The 17,173-nt window shown below is 48.0% G+C and overlaps 1 protein-coding gene across 1 annotated transcript in view; it reads left to right on the forward strand.

The window, feature by feature from the left end:
- LOC126237458 (farnesol dehydrogenase-like) overlaps positions 1-17,173 on the forward strand; it is a 115,991-nt gene that overhangs the window by 92,927 nt on the left and 5,891 nt on the right. The window contains exon 6 of the mRNA XM_049947595.1: positions 9,165-9,320. Within this exon, the coding sequence (XP_049803552.1) occupies positions 9,165-9,320 (156 nt within the window). The remainder of the gene's footprint in view (positions 1-9,164; positions 9,321-17,173) is intronic.

A 17,173-nucleotide genomic window follows, 5' to 3' on the forward strand; every position in this document is an offset into this window, starting at 1 on the left:
AAGCCAACATATGCTGCGCGAGACTCCAGACATCAGACGACGGACCACATGAGAATCGACGAGCGTTCGTGTCCTCTACACCACAGTGAACACAGAGGGGTGTGTCAGCGAGGCGGATGCGGTGCAAACGAAACTGGCTGACATGTTTGCCATTGACGGTGATATACCAGGTGGACTGAACCCTGGTATCGAGATAACCAGCATGCAGCGCTTTCCACACACGACGCCACATGATCTGGGGAAACTTGTTTTCGATTGGGTTGGGGGTTCGACACACTCATAATGTGTCATGTACAGTGCTTGTCTGGAGTACATGTGCAAGGGGTAAGGAGTGCAGGATGTGACTTAATTCAAGAAAGAAGTGCCGAAAGTGATAAAAGGGGGGGGGGGGTGGAATGTCTGATAACATGGCTGCCGCTGACATGGAGACTGCCGCATATTCATGCAAAAGCAGTCCAGTCAGGCTCGTCGGGGAGCGACGCCAGACTTTCAGTTGGGAGCTAACAAAAAGTACCGTAACCCTGTCTGGCACATGGCATAAGCCTACACCACCACACTCCCACGGGAGGGGAAGGAAGGAGTATTGAACTTTAAATAACATCCCGGTACAAACAAAGGATCCCAGCGCCTTCAACATACGACGCGCGAGAGTAATCGGAACGGGGAAGACTTGTACCTCATGGGGGATGCGTGAGGTGTGGTAAACATTCACGTATTGCGCACGCTGTACAAAGTCCAGGAATCTAAGCTGGTGGTCCACAAGGTAGCCCTGATCGTTTGGAGGAGACATCTACTATTCGTTGCCGCTGAATGACGGAGGTTATTCATAAAATCAATGCCCAAACAGCGGACGCTGGAGGCCACACTTAGAGGAGCGACATACCTCTCAGGTAGACCCTCACGAATGAGCAGAACCTCCGATTTGGAAAAGTTAAGAGAACTGCCCGATGTCTCCCCATATGTGGCCACCCAAGTCAGAGCCGTGCGAACATCGTCTTCATTGTGGAGGTAAGAGACTCGATCGTCAGCATAGGCTGTACAACAGAAGCGGTGCTCATGCAATGTCATGCTCACCAGGCATTGGGAAGCCCCTGGAGTAGGGGCTCTAATGCCAAAGTATACAGTATCGTGGAAAGTGGGCAACCCTGTCCGACAGAGCGCTCGATCGCAAGAGGCGCAGTGAGGCGACGATTACAGAGTATCCTTGAAGTCGCCCCGCTCAAGAGCCACATTACCACTGTTACTATACTAGCCGGAAAACCCATGTGTTGGAGGACAGATTTCGGAAAGGTTTGGTCGACGTGATCTGACTGAAGTCAAGCGATGCTAATGCGCCAGGTGAATGTTGCGACCGCGATCATGTCACTGTAACGGCAAAGGGCCGTATGGATGTTGTTGCCACCTCCCAGCGAAGTCCGATCAAGGGAGGTGACGTATCTTGCTGCCTTCTTGATTAGTGAGGCCAACAAATGGGTAAAATTTTTCATGTCACTGTTGAGTAGAGTGATGGGCCAGTAATCCGTGATCGCCGATATGGCTTAGGGACCAGGATGATGACCCCATCAAGGAAGGTGGCCGGGATTGTCGTGTGTGACATCAGTTCACGACAGATGGACGTCCAAGTAGATACCAAAAGATAACTAAAACACTTGTACAATTCGAGGGGGAGGACATCAGGGGACTTGTTGGCAGCTCCCACCTTGATAGCATCTAGGTCTTCATCGGAGGTAACTTGTTCCTGGAGTTCTTGAGCCACATACTCTGGCACGGTGTTGACAGTCAGAGCTGCTACCTCCTCAATTAAGGTCGGGGGATGTGGGATGGCAGCATAGAGCTGGCGAAAATGAGAATAGAAAGCGTGACCAACGTTCCGTTGCACAGTGTATCGTCGTCTTTCTGCATCGGTGAAATCATGGATGAGAGCTCGACGACGACGTCGGCGTTCTTTGAGGAGGTGCTACATTGATGGCGTTTCGTGAGGCATATGGTCACGGGTGCAGGATCTGACAAGGGTCCCTTTCAAATGTCGTCGCATGAGTGAAGTGATCAGCACTTTAGCACGATGCACTGTCATCTGACCAACAGGAGAGAATGCCATCGAAGTGCACTCTCGAAGCACCGAATAATAAAAGTCCATGGTGCTCGCTTGCCAAGCTTTGAAGTCTTTGCCATATCCCATCTGTGCCATGCATAGAGCTGGTTTCACACAGGATAGCCTCCAGGAAAAGGTGGATGTGTATGCGGGGCGACATCGACGACAGAGGGCCCACACATCCTCAACAATCAGTCGGCAATCAGGGAGAGTCAGGTGGAAAACGTTTAATTTCCACAGGCCGCAGCTATGCCACACCTGTTGGCAGGCAAGGATGACATTGCAGCTGTAGGCATTGTGGTCAGAGAAAGTCAGAGGCTATACTTCGGCGTGTCCAGTGTTGGCAGCAAGGGAACGTGTGATGTATATGTGGTCGAGGCGACTGGACGAATGCGCCGTATAGTATGTGAAACCTGCATGTGTGCCATAAACTTTTGTCCATGAGTCAACGAGCTGAAGTCTGTCGACGATGACGGAGAGGGGTGCATATGGAGAATGACGTGGAAGTTGGTCAGCAGGCCCTTGCGTGGGGCTGAAATTGCCACTGAGCACCATTTCATCCAGGGGACCCTCAAAAATCTGCGTTACCTCGTCAGCAAAGAAGGTGTGTCGGCAACGACGTCGACTGGAGACGAACGGCGCATTTACATTGAGGATGAGGACGCCGAACAGCGTGAGAACCATGCCTCTAGCATTAGGAAGGTAAACTACATCTTCAGCAGATCGGAGGAGGATGGCGGCTCCACTACCAGTGTCAGAAGCATGGGAGATGTGTGCCGTTTAGCCAGTGGGGACGTAGAAATCAACGACGATCACTTCTTGGAGGAGGGCAATATCGACATCAGCAGCATAAGTGGTCTCTCGAAACATTGCCAGATTGTGGGAAGCCCGAATGGTGGCCAGATTCATCGTCGTGATGCGGTACTGTCGTGAGCACACATTGGCACAGATGTTCCGGCCGATGTGTAACATGTGGTGCAGCCACTGTAGCCGCAATCACATGGTGGAAGGAGGGTCAGGCACCTCCAAGGGGCACTGCCTGATGGGAGGGCCACCATCTCGATCTGGTCCATTGTCGACATCATCAGTCCAGGAGAGTGGTAGAGGTGGCAAGCTACTGTCGCACTCATCGAGGGCGAGTTGTGGTGACGCTGCTGCAGCGGGGTCCAGGGACTCTCCCTCCAGGGGATCCATCATTGTTGGGTGGGATCGTTCCTGAGATGGGACATCATGAGCGACCCCTCCTGTCAGTAGGGCGCTCGAAGGGATATCACTGTCTTGTATCTGCTCCACTGCCTGTGATGCCACATGAATAAGTGTGTCGTCGGATGGCGTCTGATTTCTCTTCTTCCGTTTTTGGGGCACCGTTGCTTTCGGAGGTGCTGTTCTGTATCAGAATGTGGGCATTCAATGACCGAGGTCGTTCCCGTCTGAAGAAAAGCAGAGATAGGCACCGCACTCGCATCGATGGCCATTGCAGCGGACGGGCTGATCATCGAGCTCGGGAGAGTTGGTGGAAGTAGTAGCCATCGGAGGAGATGGTGCCGCTGAGGCCGTGGCAGTACCACCATTTCCGGTGGGGAGTGCCGGGGGAAGATCGAGCGCTTTCTGAAGTGACGCATTGGGGCTGCGTACGGCTGTGGCGTAGCTGTCTGATAAAAAGTGACCATTAGTTTGGGAGCTGCGTCACCGGTCGGGACCTGGATCAAACGTCGGCGGAGACAAAAAATGGTTCAAATGGCTCTGATCACTATGGGACTTAACATCTGAGGTCATCAGTCCCCTAGAACGTAGAACTACTTAAACCTAACTAACCTAATGACATCAGACACATCCATGCCCAAGGCAGGATTCGAACCTGCGACCGTAGCGGTCGCGCGGTTCCAGACTGAAGCGCCTAGAAGCACTCGGTCACAACGGCCGGCTCGGCGGAAACACTCTGACTGAACATGGCCCTCTTGTCCGCAACCGGCACACATCCACGGCTGGCCATCATACATAATGATGGCTCGCACGCCACCTATGAGCAGATAGGATGGTACGTGTTTGGAGAGTTCGATTTTGATTTGGCGGGTACCAATCAACACGTGGTTTGTCGTGAACGTTTGCCATTTTTCTGCGATGTGCCGCACAACATTGCCTTAAGGTTGGAAAGCTTCGACAACCACATCGTGTGGCGCTTCGAAGGGGAGCTCAAAAACCGGAATGGTTCGAAGACCGAAAACATCGAAAAGTGCAAAGAAAGGCAGCCCGTTTCGTGTTATCACGCAATAGGAGTGAGAGTGTCATTGATATCATACGCGACTTGGGGTGGCAGTCACTGATACAAAGGCGGTTTTCTTTGCGGAGAGATCTGTTTACGAAATTTCAATCACCAACTTTCTCTTCCGAATGCGAAAATATTTTGTTGACCTCCACCTATGTAGGGAGAAATGATATCATAGTAAAATAAGAGAAATCCGAGCTCGGCCTTAAAGACTTAGCTGTTCCTTTCTCCCACGCGCCATTAGAGAATGGAATGGTAGAAAATTAGTATGAAAATGGTTCGATGAACCCTCTGCCAGGCACCTAAGTGTGAATTGCAGAGTATCCACGTAGATGTACCTCACGCTTAGGTGAGATACAGATCTAATATAATTAAATTTTCCTTGAGACATTAATTCATTTCCTCAGCTTCCATTTCCTCAGCTTCCATCATTATTGTAGATAAAGATGAGACTCAGATTTCTCGAGTAAATTTAACTGTATCAGATCTATAGATCTCCTACAGCTGAGATACAAGTGTGATTTCCCCATCACGTCCAACTCTGGGGTGCTCTTCCAGAACTGGAGAACCTCGCCAGTAGTGATGCTCTGAGAGGATGTGACTTGAAATTTGTGTTAGGGAGGGCATTGGACCAGGGTAGTCCATGCAGCTGTGTTAGGTATAATGCTGTGGTGGTATAATGGCTTGTATACCTGCCTAGTAAGCAAGGAGACCTGGGTTCAAGTTCCGCCCATGCCACAAATTTTGATCCATTTCTTCAGCTTCCATCATTATCTTATACAGGGTGTTACAAAAAGGTACGGCCAAACTTTCAGGAAACATTCCTCACACACAAAGAAAAGATGTTATGTGGACATGTGTCCGGAAACGCTTAATTTCCATGTTAGAGCTCATTTTAGTTTCGTCAGTATGTACTGTACTTCCTCGATTCACCGCCAGTTGGCCCAATTGAAGGAAGGTAATGTCGACTTCGGTGCTTGTGTTGACATGCGACTCATTGCTCTACAGTACTAGCATCAAGCACATCAGTACGTAGCATAACAGGTTAGTGTTCATCACGAACGTGGTTTTGCAGTCAGTGCAATGTTTACAAATGCGGAGTTGCAGATGCCCATTTGATGTATGGATTAGCACGGGGCAATAGCCGTGGCGCGGTACGTTTGTATCGAGACAGATTTCCAGAACGAAGGTGTCCCGACAGGAAGACGTTCGAAGTAATTGATCGGCGTCTTAGGGAGCACGGAACATTCCAGCCTATGACTCGCGACTGGGGAAGACCTAGAACGTCGAGGACACCTGCAATGGACGAGGCAATTCTTCGTGCAGTTGACGGTAACCCTAATGTCAGCGTCAGAGAAGTTGCTGCTGTACAAGGTAACGTTGACCACGTCACTGTATGGAGAGTGCTACGGGAGAACCAGTTGTTTCCGTACCATGTACACTGTGTGCAGGCACTATCAGCAGCTGATTGGCCTCCACGGGTACACTTCTGCGAATGGTTCATCCAACAATGTGTCAATCCTCATTTCAGTGCAAATGTTCTCCTTAGGGATGAGGCGTCATTCCAACGTGATCAAATTGTAAATTTTCACAATCAACATGTGTGGGCTGACGAGAAGGCGCACTCAATTGTGCAATCACGTCATCAACACAGATTTTCTGTGAACGTTTGGGCAGGCACTGTTGGTGATGTCTTGATTGGGCCTCATGTTCTTCCACCTACGCTCAATGTAGCACGTTATCATGATTTCGTACGGGATACTCTACCTGTGCTGCTAGAACATGTGCCTTTACAAGTACGACACAACATGTGGTTCATGCACGATGGAGCTCCTGCACATTTCAGTCGAAGTGTTCGTACGCTTCTCAACAACAGATTCGGTGACCGATGGATTGGTAGAGGCGGACCAATTCCATGGCCTCCACGCTCTCCTGACCTCAACCCTCTTGACTTTCATTTATGGGGGCATTTGAAAGCTCTTGTCTACGCAACCCCGGTACCAAATGTAGAGACTCTTCGTGCTCGTATTGTGGACGGCTGTGATACAATACGCCATTCTCCAGGGCTGCATCAGCGCATCAGAGATTCCATGCGTCGGAGGGTGGATGCATGTATCCTCGCTAACGGAGGACATTTTGAACATTTTCTGTAACAAAGTGTTTGAAGTCACGCTGGTACGTTCTGTTGCTGTGTATTTCCATTCCATGATTAATGTGATTTGAAGAGAAGTAATAAAATGAGCTCTAACATGGAAAGTAAGCGTTTCCGGACACATGTCCACATAACATATTTTCTTTCTTTGTGTGTGAGGTGTGTGAGGAATGTTTCCTGAAATCTTGGCCGTACCTTTTTGTAACACCCTGTATAAACAGCTATGTTTGTTGTGTTACTGCGACCAGGAAGCATGGGTTGCTGAAGAATGGCATCACATTGTTTTCAGCAGTAAATCTTCAGTGTGCACTGTCGCGAATGACCATCTTCATCACTGAGTGTGGTGGCGTTTTGGGGGAGGTCCTGAGGTCGTGTCATGCCTGGAGCCATGGCGTGGGACTTCAGGTCATGGCTAATAATTACTGAAGGGACTCTAATGGCACAACAGTTCATCACAGATGTCCTCCATCCTGTCACCTGCCATGTGGCTGTATTGTACTGCCATTTATCAATAGGGAATGCTCGTCGTAACATGGCTTTCGTTTGGCATGGCGAGTGAACTGTCTGCATTATGTCGAGATATGCCCATGGCCAGTAACGTCACCAGATCTGTCGCCTATAGAATGTGCTTGGGGCCAGCTGAGATGTCCATTCCACCCTGCCCGTGTACAGGCTACCAAATACCAGTTAAAACAGTTGTGGGTCAGTTTGCCCCAGGAGAGGACACAGAGGCCTTATGACGCCATTCCTAACCGAATCAATGCAGGCCCCGATGTGACAGGAGATGCGACGCCATACTGATAACTGGGTGCATAGTGCCAAGTCCATTGTGAATCTATTTTTTAATCACATACGCTCTCAATCTGTGAAGTTTCATTTCATTTCTTGCTCCCCTTTTGGATAATTCACCTGTTTTCGTCTTGCAGTGTGTGTAGGGAATATCTTAATTAATAGAGAAAACTGACATGGGACAAAATACACGGTAATAGAGGAAAAGACATTTCAGCAAAAAATAAGTGGCAAACGAGCTGTTTGCGAGAGGACTGCGAATGTCAGGGCATGAGCAGCCACTGACTCAACTATGGAGTATTTTCGTAGTTATTACAAACGTGATTCAAATGCTATGCATTTGATTGAATCCATCTTCTAACTGGGTTCAGATTTCATCCTCGGCTTGCTATGATTTAATTACATGTTACTCTTCATTTTACATGCGTGTCTGTTAATGGACGTATTTCTCAAATTTGGATGCAGCACTGCAATAGCCTTTGTGGTGTGTTACGAATTCTTTCAAACACCTCTTGATCATCTCTTAAATATTATCAAGACCATACAGTTCGCTGTTCCAGTGCTTCAGTTACAGTATATCAATGGGAGTATTGTACACTTCACTTTTGTGATGACAGAAAAATACAGAGAATTGACATCAGGTGATCCTGTTGGGCATAGTACATAAACGATCTATCTAGGACCATACTGACGCTTTGTATGCCGTCTAACGTCGCCCTCAAAATGTACCAGCGCCCAAAATGATCTGCTACATACTCCAATCACGGTCATGGATGTACTTTGAATCTAATTAGATGGTGATTTAATCAAAATATTGACGTTTCAAATACATTTGCTTAAGAATTTTTGAGACAGAACGCAACCAGGCACAAATATTTTTATGAAGCTATATATTGCCCATCTTCAAATAACCACACTTGTTTCATTAAATTTGTCAGTAGCGTACCATCTGGTCCTCTCCTTCATAGGATTATTTGAGTGATAGTGCCACTTTACATGCTGCGTGGGTGACTTGTCTAAAATAGAAAGATATGCTAAACTGTATATAGTTGATAACATGCAAAATGAGTGAGTTATAAAGAGGTTGATTTCGTGATGATGTTAAAAACATTTCGGGATGAAGAACAAGGGTAAATGCATCAATCTGAGCTAAACGACCGAATCTAAAGTTGTAATCGAAAATCTTTCTGATGCCACTGACAGTGGATGTCTTCTCCCTCAAGCTCTTTGCTTTGCATATTTGTGGAGGAGCTAGTATCGACCAAAACAAGAAAACAATCGTCTAGTGCATATGTGTTCAAAATGCTTACATTACGAGCTATGAGCACTTGTTCAGTAGAAGAGATGTATTTCACAGTAGCAGAGATGAAGGGTGCTCATTGTTCCTGAGGTAGGCGCTTTAGAACCCATGTTTACTGAACATTTCTGATGCACTCCTCCATCATCCCTGAAAGTTTGTAACATCATCATTGAATCACTCTGTACACTTATGTGTGTTGCAGTGAATGACGTATTGTCTCTTTTTTTATCCTTATGTATTTATAGGAGGATATACGAAGTGTCTGAATGCAAACAGCACGCACTTATTATACAATTAACTGTGGCAGATAAGCATTTCAGAATATTCTTCATGTCAGTTTTGAACTTCAGGCATGTGCTTTAGATGTAATATTTTTGTACCTGGATCGTTGTGTGTATGTTCGTCATAACGATTTACTGGTGAAATGAAAGAATTATATTCGCAAAAAGAGGCTGGAAAACAACGTTTCGAAACATGCCACCTGTTTCAACTATTATTAATCCTCTGTGTATTAGAAAATGCCTTCCTAGTTGTGATAATGCATTTACCGTACACTGTGTTGCAGGAAATATCTCCTGGTTTAGTGAAAACGGAAGGAATTATTAGAATCAGCCAAGATGTACCAAAAGAAGTGAGGGAAGCGAGTGACTTGGCCATCTTGGAGCCAGAAGATATAGCAGAGGGCGCCATATACATGTTATCCCAGCATCCTCGTGTTCAGGTACGTATTACAATATATAAAGTGAGTCATTTATATAAATTTGGTCGTAGCTGATAAGTTGTTGCTTGTCTTGAATGCATGGAATTAGCATACTTTAACATAACAATGGATACTCAAAATGGGAAAAATGTACAATGGACTCGAAAAAGGCCATATTATAGACAGGGAGGAACAACTAGATGGAAATGGGATGCTGAATGCGATACCGCGAGAAGACTCGAAGGAGCACCAGAAGACCTAAGTCGACACAAGACCTTGGAATAGGCGGCCTACTGAGCCATAACAAAACTGTTCCATACTCAAGACGTATGAAGCAGGCTTAAAGAAGAATATAAAAATTCCAATTGTAGGTGCTGACACGTGGAGATATTACCGACTCTGTGTCGTGGTTGCAGAATGCTAACGCGAATTATTTCCAGAAGAAGGAAAAAAAAATGCAGAAGCCACCCTTAGGGAAGATCAATTTGGGTTTCAAAGAAATGTAGGAACATGCGGAACAATGCTGGTAGTATGGCTTATCTAAAAAGATAGGTTGGAGAAAGGTAAGCCTACGTTTATAGCATTTGTAGATTTAGAGAAAATGTTAGCAATGTTAACTGGAATACACTCTTTCAAATTGTGAATGTTTCAAGGATAAAATACAGGGTGCGGAAAGTTATCTACTATTTGTATCCAAACCAGGCTGCAGTTATAAGATTCGAGGAACATGAAAGGGAATTACGAGGGGAGTTCAACAATTAACGCTAAGACCAGGTACACTAGACACTCCGCTACCACCTCTTACTATGGCAACGGTAAACCATCCATTTCCAAGTGAGAAATTGTCGTTTATATCCAAACTAAAATCAAGAGAACATCCACGAAATACACAAGGTCCGTCGACGAGAGTATGGGCTGCAACACTCTTCACTGGAATGCGATTTTTCTTGTCTCCTGATGTTGTTGTAAGTTCGATGTTTTCAATGGTTTTGTAGACTGTTTTGCGAGTACGTCGATACCTTCTGTAGGGCATGTTGGCGGCGTTCAATGCAGTTGCCTGTGCAGCAGCAAGACACAGACTGAGTGTAGCGTGGGAGCGCGCTCTCTTATATACTGTGCGAGGTCTTTGACCTTAGATAAGGAGTTTTCGCAGTAGCCAGCGGAGCGTTATCCCGGACGCGTGCTGTAGTCACTTTAGCAGCACGCGTGCTGTCCCGCTGGCGCGCCGCCAACGCCAACAGATAAGAGTGTTTACATAACAAAGCTGTTGCATCCTTGAGCCTCCGGTTCTAGATGTACACTCGATGTTTAGTGGCTGACGCTAGAACCAGAGACATGGAATACGAGCCCCTATCGGACTGCCAGGCGCACCAGACCGAAGATGGAACACCCAGAAGTGGGACTGGTGGGCGCGGACCGCAGAGGGAACATCCAGAGCTGCAGCGGACGAAAAACGGAGCGGCAACGCTCCAATAGGTCGTGGTGAGCGGACGCGGACCGCAGGCGGAACGCTTGGTACCCCAGACCGTAGATGAAACCCCAAGGAGCGGGTTTGGTGGGCGCGGACCGCAGAGGGAACACCTAGAACCGCAGCGGACGGAAAACGGAGCAGCAACGCTCCAGCAGGTTGCAGGGAATGGGCGCGGACCACAGAGGAAGGGCCTGCAGCCGTTGGTGGAGGGGGAAGGCCATAGGCATAAATACTGGACCAGATCCACTCGAGGAGCAGTCTGAGGTCGCACCTGATGAAGGTTACGACCTACGTGACCGAAATATCGTGCAAGTACGACGCTGATATCCGGCAGAACACCCGACAACCCAAGATGTCAACGCTACACATGTTTTTTTTTTTTTTTTTTTATGAAAGCAAAGTGGTTTTCTTCAAGATTCCAATACATCATACTATTTACCATCCTTTGACTACAAAACTGTCATCTTCAACATAATCTCCGTTCACTGCGACGGCTTTACGCCACTTTGCTGAATGCCCGCACGGTACGACTATACTGCTCGATGTCGGATCGACCGTCTTGCTACACCTATAACCTCTACATCGCCCACGTACTGCTTCCTGCAGAGTATATCCTTGATTGGGCCAAGCAGCAGGAAGTCGAAAGCTGCGAGATCCGGGCTGCAGGGTGGATGAAGAAGAACAGTCCAGTGAAGTTTTGTAAGCCACTCTCGGGTGGGCAGAGTCGTGTGACCCCTTGCGTTGTCACGGAGAAGTTCGTTTGGAATTTTGTGGCGACGAACACATGGTGCACAGAACACTTCAGAGTTGATTGTTGCACCATGAAGGAGTCCCAGAAGGCCTTCTCCATGGCTTTACCGCCTGAGGGTGCGGCTTTGAATTTTTTCATCGGAGGAGAGGTCGTGTAGCGTAACTCCATGGATTGGGGTTTTCTTTCTGGTTCGAACTGACGAACCCACGTTTCATCGCCTGTGACGATGTTCGAAAAAAGCGCAGATGGTCCTCCATTGCTCTTAAGGGGAGTTTTACGATCTTTCGCCCAAAAAAAGCATGTTCTTTGAGGTTTTTTCTCGGGATGTGTTATAGATACTCTACTGGGCATTAAGATTGCTACACCACGAATATGACGTGCTACAGACACGAAATTTAACCGACAGGAAGAAGATGCTGTGGTATGCAAATGATTAGCTTTTCAGAGCATTCACACAAGGTTGGCGCCGGTGGCAACACCTACAACGGGCTGAAATGAGGAAAGTTTCCAACCGATTTCTCATACATAAACAGCAGTTGACCGGCGTTGCCTCGTGAAACGTTGTTGTGATGCCTCGTGTAAGAAGAAGAAATGCGTACCATCACGTTTCCGACTTTGATAAAAGTCGGATTGTAGAATATCGCGATTGCGGTTTATCGTATCGCGACATTGCTGCTCGCGTTGGTCGAGATCCAATGACTGTTAGCAGCATATGGAATCGGTGGGTTCAGGAGGGTAATACGGAACGCCGTGCTGGACCCCAACGGCCTCGTATCACTATCAGTCGAGATGACACGCATCTTATCCGCATGGCTGTAAAGGATCGTGCAGCCACGTCTCGATCCCTGAGTCAACAGGTGGGGACGTTTGCAAGACAACAACCATCTGCACGAACAGTTCGACGACGTTTGCAGCTGGGAGACCATGGCTGCGGTTACCATTGACGCTGCATCACAGACAGGAGCGCCTGCTATGGTGTACTCAACGACGAACCTGGATGCACGAATGGCAAAACGTCATTTTTTCGGATGAATCCAGGTTCTGTTTACAGCATCATGTTTGTCGCATCCGTGTTTGGAGACATCGCGGTGAACGCACATTGGAAGCGTGTATTCGTCATCGCCATACTGGCGTATCACCCGGCGTCATGGTATGGGATGCTATTGGTTACACGTTCGGTCGCCTCTTGTTCACACTGACGGCACTTTGAACAGTGGACATTACATTTCAGATGTGATACGACCCGTGGCCCTACCCTTCATTCGATCCCTGCGAAACCCTACATTTCAGCAGAATAATGCACGCCCGCATGTTGCAGGTCCTGTACGGGCCTTTCTGGATACAGAAAATGTTCGACTACTGCCCTGGCCAGCACATTCTTCAGATCTCTCACTAACTGAAAACGTCTGGCCAATGGTGGCCGAGCAACTGGCTCGTCATAATACGCCAGTAACTACTCTTGATGAACTGTGGTATCGTGTTGAAGCTGCATGGCCAGCTGTACCTGTACACGCCATCCAAGCTCTGTTTGACTCAATGCCCAGGCGTATCAAGGCCGTTATTACGGCCAGAGGTGGTTGTTCTGGGTACTGGTTTCTCAGGGTCTATGCACCCAAATTGCGTGAAAATGTAATCACATGTCAGTTCTTGTATAATATATTTGTCCAATGAATACCCGTTTATCATCTGCATTTCTTCTTGGTGTAGAAATTTTAATGGCCAGTAGTGTAGATGAACATGAACAAAAGTGAAACAAGATTAGAATTAAATCAGCCGATGTGGAGAAATTATATGAGGAAATGAGACACTAAACGTAGAAGCTGAGCTTGGATATTTTGAGGCTTCACAACTGACGTTGGCCGAAGCAGAGAGGGTACATAACGCAGTTTTTTCTTAACATGGAATATAAGTTTAAGTGATGGGGAGTTCTTTTTGAAGATATTTGCCTTGAGTGCAGCATTGTACAGAAGTGAAACGTGGACTACAAACCTTCCAGGCAAAAATATAATACAAGTTTTGTAATATGCTAGTAGAGAACGCAGAAGATTAGATAGGTACTTTGGATAACTAATGAGGAGGTACTGAAATAAATCGGGGAGAAAAGAAGTTTATGTCGTAACTTGACTAAGTGAAGGGATCTTTAGTAGGATACATCCCGAACAATAAGTTATCTTCAGGTTTGTGACGAAGAGATTAAAACTTTTAGAACCACATTCTACAGTACGTGCTGTACATAAGAGCTGTTCATCGTGTGGTTTCTCTCGAATCATTAATAGGTGGACAATCGTTATATTTTACTCAACACTAATCGCCGCGTGAATAAATAGCCAAGTTGTGTGTTTTGCAAAAGGAGACGATGCAATAAGATGTCGAGATTTACGTCGAGCTCTAAGAAAAAAATTTTTTTACGAGCACATGCACGCGAGAATTTCAAATCCAGCTTTTTTTCTGTCTTTGCAATCTAATATTGGTAAAATTTCTACAAACTGGTGAGGAAGGAGGGATGTCAAACGCAGGTAAAATCATACAAACTCCTAGAAACTTGCGGTTAATGTTGTGGCTGGCAGGAGAGCCAACCCGTATGAATGGAGGAAGCCGAAAGGCACGCGTTTTAGTTCACGCAGGCAGGCGTGAGGTCTGGAACAGCACAAGGAAGTTAGACTAAAAAAAAGGATGTAGCTGGTGGAATACTTTAATCCATTAATGTTGAACGTAGCTCTTGTCTGTACATTATTTACAATATCAATAGTAACTGAACATGGCGCCATGCTAGGTCGTAGCAAATGACGTAGCTGAAAGCTATGCTAACTATCGTCTCGGCAAATGAGAGCGTATTTTGTCAGTGAACCATCGCTAGCAAAGTCGGTTGTACAACTGGGGCGAGTGCTAGGAAGTCTCTCTAGACCTGCCGTGTGGCGGCGCTCGGTCTGCAATCACTGATAGTGGCGACACGCGGGTCCGACGTATACTAATGGACCGCGGCTGATTTAAAGGCTACCACCTAGCAAGTGTGGTGTCTGGCGGTGACACCACATTCCTCCCCCGCAAATCGGCGCACGGTTGTGGCATAAGGCTTCCGCCCGCCGTGGGGAGGACCCCATGTTGACGTATGCGACGAGGTGGGGAGCCTAACAACAGGCGAGGCTGTGCCACCCGCACCCTGCCATTCGGTCCGAGGGGAGTTAGGAAACGCCTGAAAACCTGCTCCAGGGTGCACGTCGACATGCGGTGTATGCGCCCGCAGAGAGACAGGAGGGGCCGAAGGGTCGACCTCCATCGGGCCGGGGCACCCGACGGGCGAAGGCGCCATATGGTCCGGAGCGGGCAAGAGGTCCATGTCGGAGGACAATTGGCCACGGGAAGCATCGGCGGCGCGTGACCCAGGGAGGCGACCGGCGGTTGCAGCGACGCGTCCACTGCGGGCGTCGCCGGCGGGAGAACAGGCGGCGGCGGCGCGTCGCCATGGGGCAAAATGGAAGGCAGCGTCGGTAACGCCTGGGGCTAAGGCGTGCCAGTAGATGGGTCCCCAGGGCGCTGACCGGACGGCACCGTCGCTGAAAGCAGACGGGGAGTGGCAGATCCCGTGCGGCGACAGAGGCGCAGCTGGTTGAGATGCCGGCGCACCTCACCAGAGGCCCCCAAAACCAGATACATAGCGCGGCCGAGGCAGCGAAGAATGCGCCCTTCGAGCCAACGCCGTGGACCTCGATAGTGACGAGAGTAGGCAACGTCGCCTGGAGTTAAAGCAGGTGGCTGCCGCTGCACAGGAACCTGATGCGGCGGATGTAGCAAAGACATCAAGGTTCGAGGAGGACGACCGTGGAGAATCTCAGCCGGCGAGCGACCATCTCGGGGCTGAGAGCGATACGAGGACAAAAAGGGCAATAACGCGTCCTCCCAAGAATGCGACTCTTTCAACTTCAACATCTGTGACTTGAAAGTCCTGACCAATCGTTCAGCGGCACCGTTTGAGTGAGGCGAAAACGGCGCGGATGTCAGATGTTGACTACCATTGGCCTTGCAGAATGACTGAAATTCTGCGGACATGAATTGTGGGTCATTGTCGGAAACAATAGTCTATGGAAGACCTTCAATGCAAAAGATAGCAGATAACGCTTGGATGGTGGCAGATGACGTCGTGGAAGACATCCTGAGAACAAAAGGAAAATTACTGACTGAATCGACCACAACCAACCATCGAGCATTCCAGAATGGACCATCAAAATCAATGTGTATGCGTTGCCAAGGGGAAGTGGCTTTTGGCCATGCAAAGAATTTCCGCGGTGGTGGTGATTGTTGTTTGGCACACGCCAGAGGACTGTAACGAACGTGGGACCACGACCCTGGACTGATCATTATCTGAACGCTACAGCAAAACACCACGTCGAACAAAAAGTCTCTTCTTGTGAGCAAAAAATCGGCGAACCAACGGATCCCCGATCCGCGACTTTGACAAGGGCCATTGCGTGGTAACAAAATGAAGAACGGTAGCAAGGACAGGGTCAGCAGCTGTGGCTGTAGCTACACGACGAAAATCAATGGGAAACGCTTCGACCACATCATCGGTTTCCGCATCAATGAACATGCAAGCAAGTTCGGAGGAATCGAATGCTCTATCCGCAGTAATAGGCAAACGGGACAACGCATCGGCGTTTCCGTGCTTAGCAGTGGACCGATACAAGATATTGTAGTGGTACTGCGAGAGGAAAATAGACCAGCGAATGAATTTCTGCGCTGTACGTGGAGGTACAGGCTTGTTCGGATGAAAAAGCGATGTCAAAGGTTTGTGGTCTGTGATGATGGTTAAGTGACGTCCATACAAGAAATCATGAAACTTAGTAACACCAAATACGAGAGCCAATGCTTCTTTCTCGATCTGTGAATAATGTCTTTGCGCAGACAAGAGCAATTTGGACGCAAAGGCAATAGGGCGATCGTGCGATCCATCTTTGTGCGCAAGCACAGCACCGATCCCGAAATCCGATGCATCCATCCTCAACAAAAGGGGCTTCTGGGGATCGAATGGCGTAAGGCAAGTATTGGAAAGCAACGCCGATTTCAGCTGGCGAAAGGTGCGTTCGCATTCCGCCGTCCAGACGAACGAACACCTTTACGGGGTAAGCGACGAAGCGGAGCTGAAATGGAAGAGGCGTGCTGCACATATTTGTTATAATAATTAATTTTTCCCAGCACACTCTGTAGCTGCTTCAAATTCTGCGGCGAAGGCAAGTCTTGTATGGCACGGAGGTGCTCTGGACTCGGACGTATGCCTTGGGCATTGATTACATGTCCCAGGAAGGGGAAGTCACGAGCAAAAATCACACATTTGTCCTTCCGCAAGCGAAGACCATTTTGTCGCAAGACCTGAAATAATGTTCTGAGGTTGGCTAAATGTTCTTCTTCCATCTGTCCGGAGATCACTATATCGTTCAGATAGTTTGCTGCAGTAGGGACCGATGTACAAACAGTTTGCAGATATTGCTGAAACAATGCAGTGGCGGATGCACACCCGAATGGCAGTCGTTTGAATCGATACAAATCAAGATGTGTGTTAACCACCAAAACGCGCTGGGAGTCTTCGTCCACCGGTATTTGCAAGTACGCATCTGCCAGGTCCAACTGCGAAAAATATTTACCCGGGCACAGTTTGTC

Source organism: Schistocerca nitens, chromosome 2, assembly GCF_023898315.1.
Source record: "Schistocerca nitens isolate TAMUIC-IGC-003100 chromosome 2, iqSchNite1.1, whole genome shotgun sequence".
NCBI lineage: Eukaryota > Metazoa > Arthropoda > Insecta > Orthoptera > Acrididae > Schistocerca > Schistocerca nitens.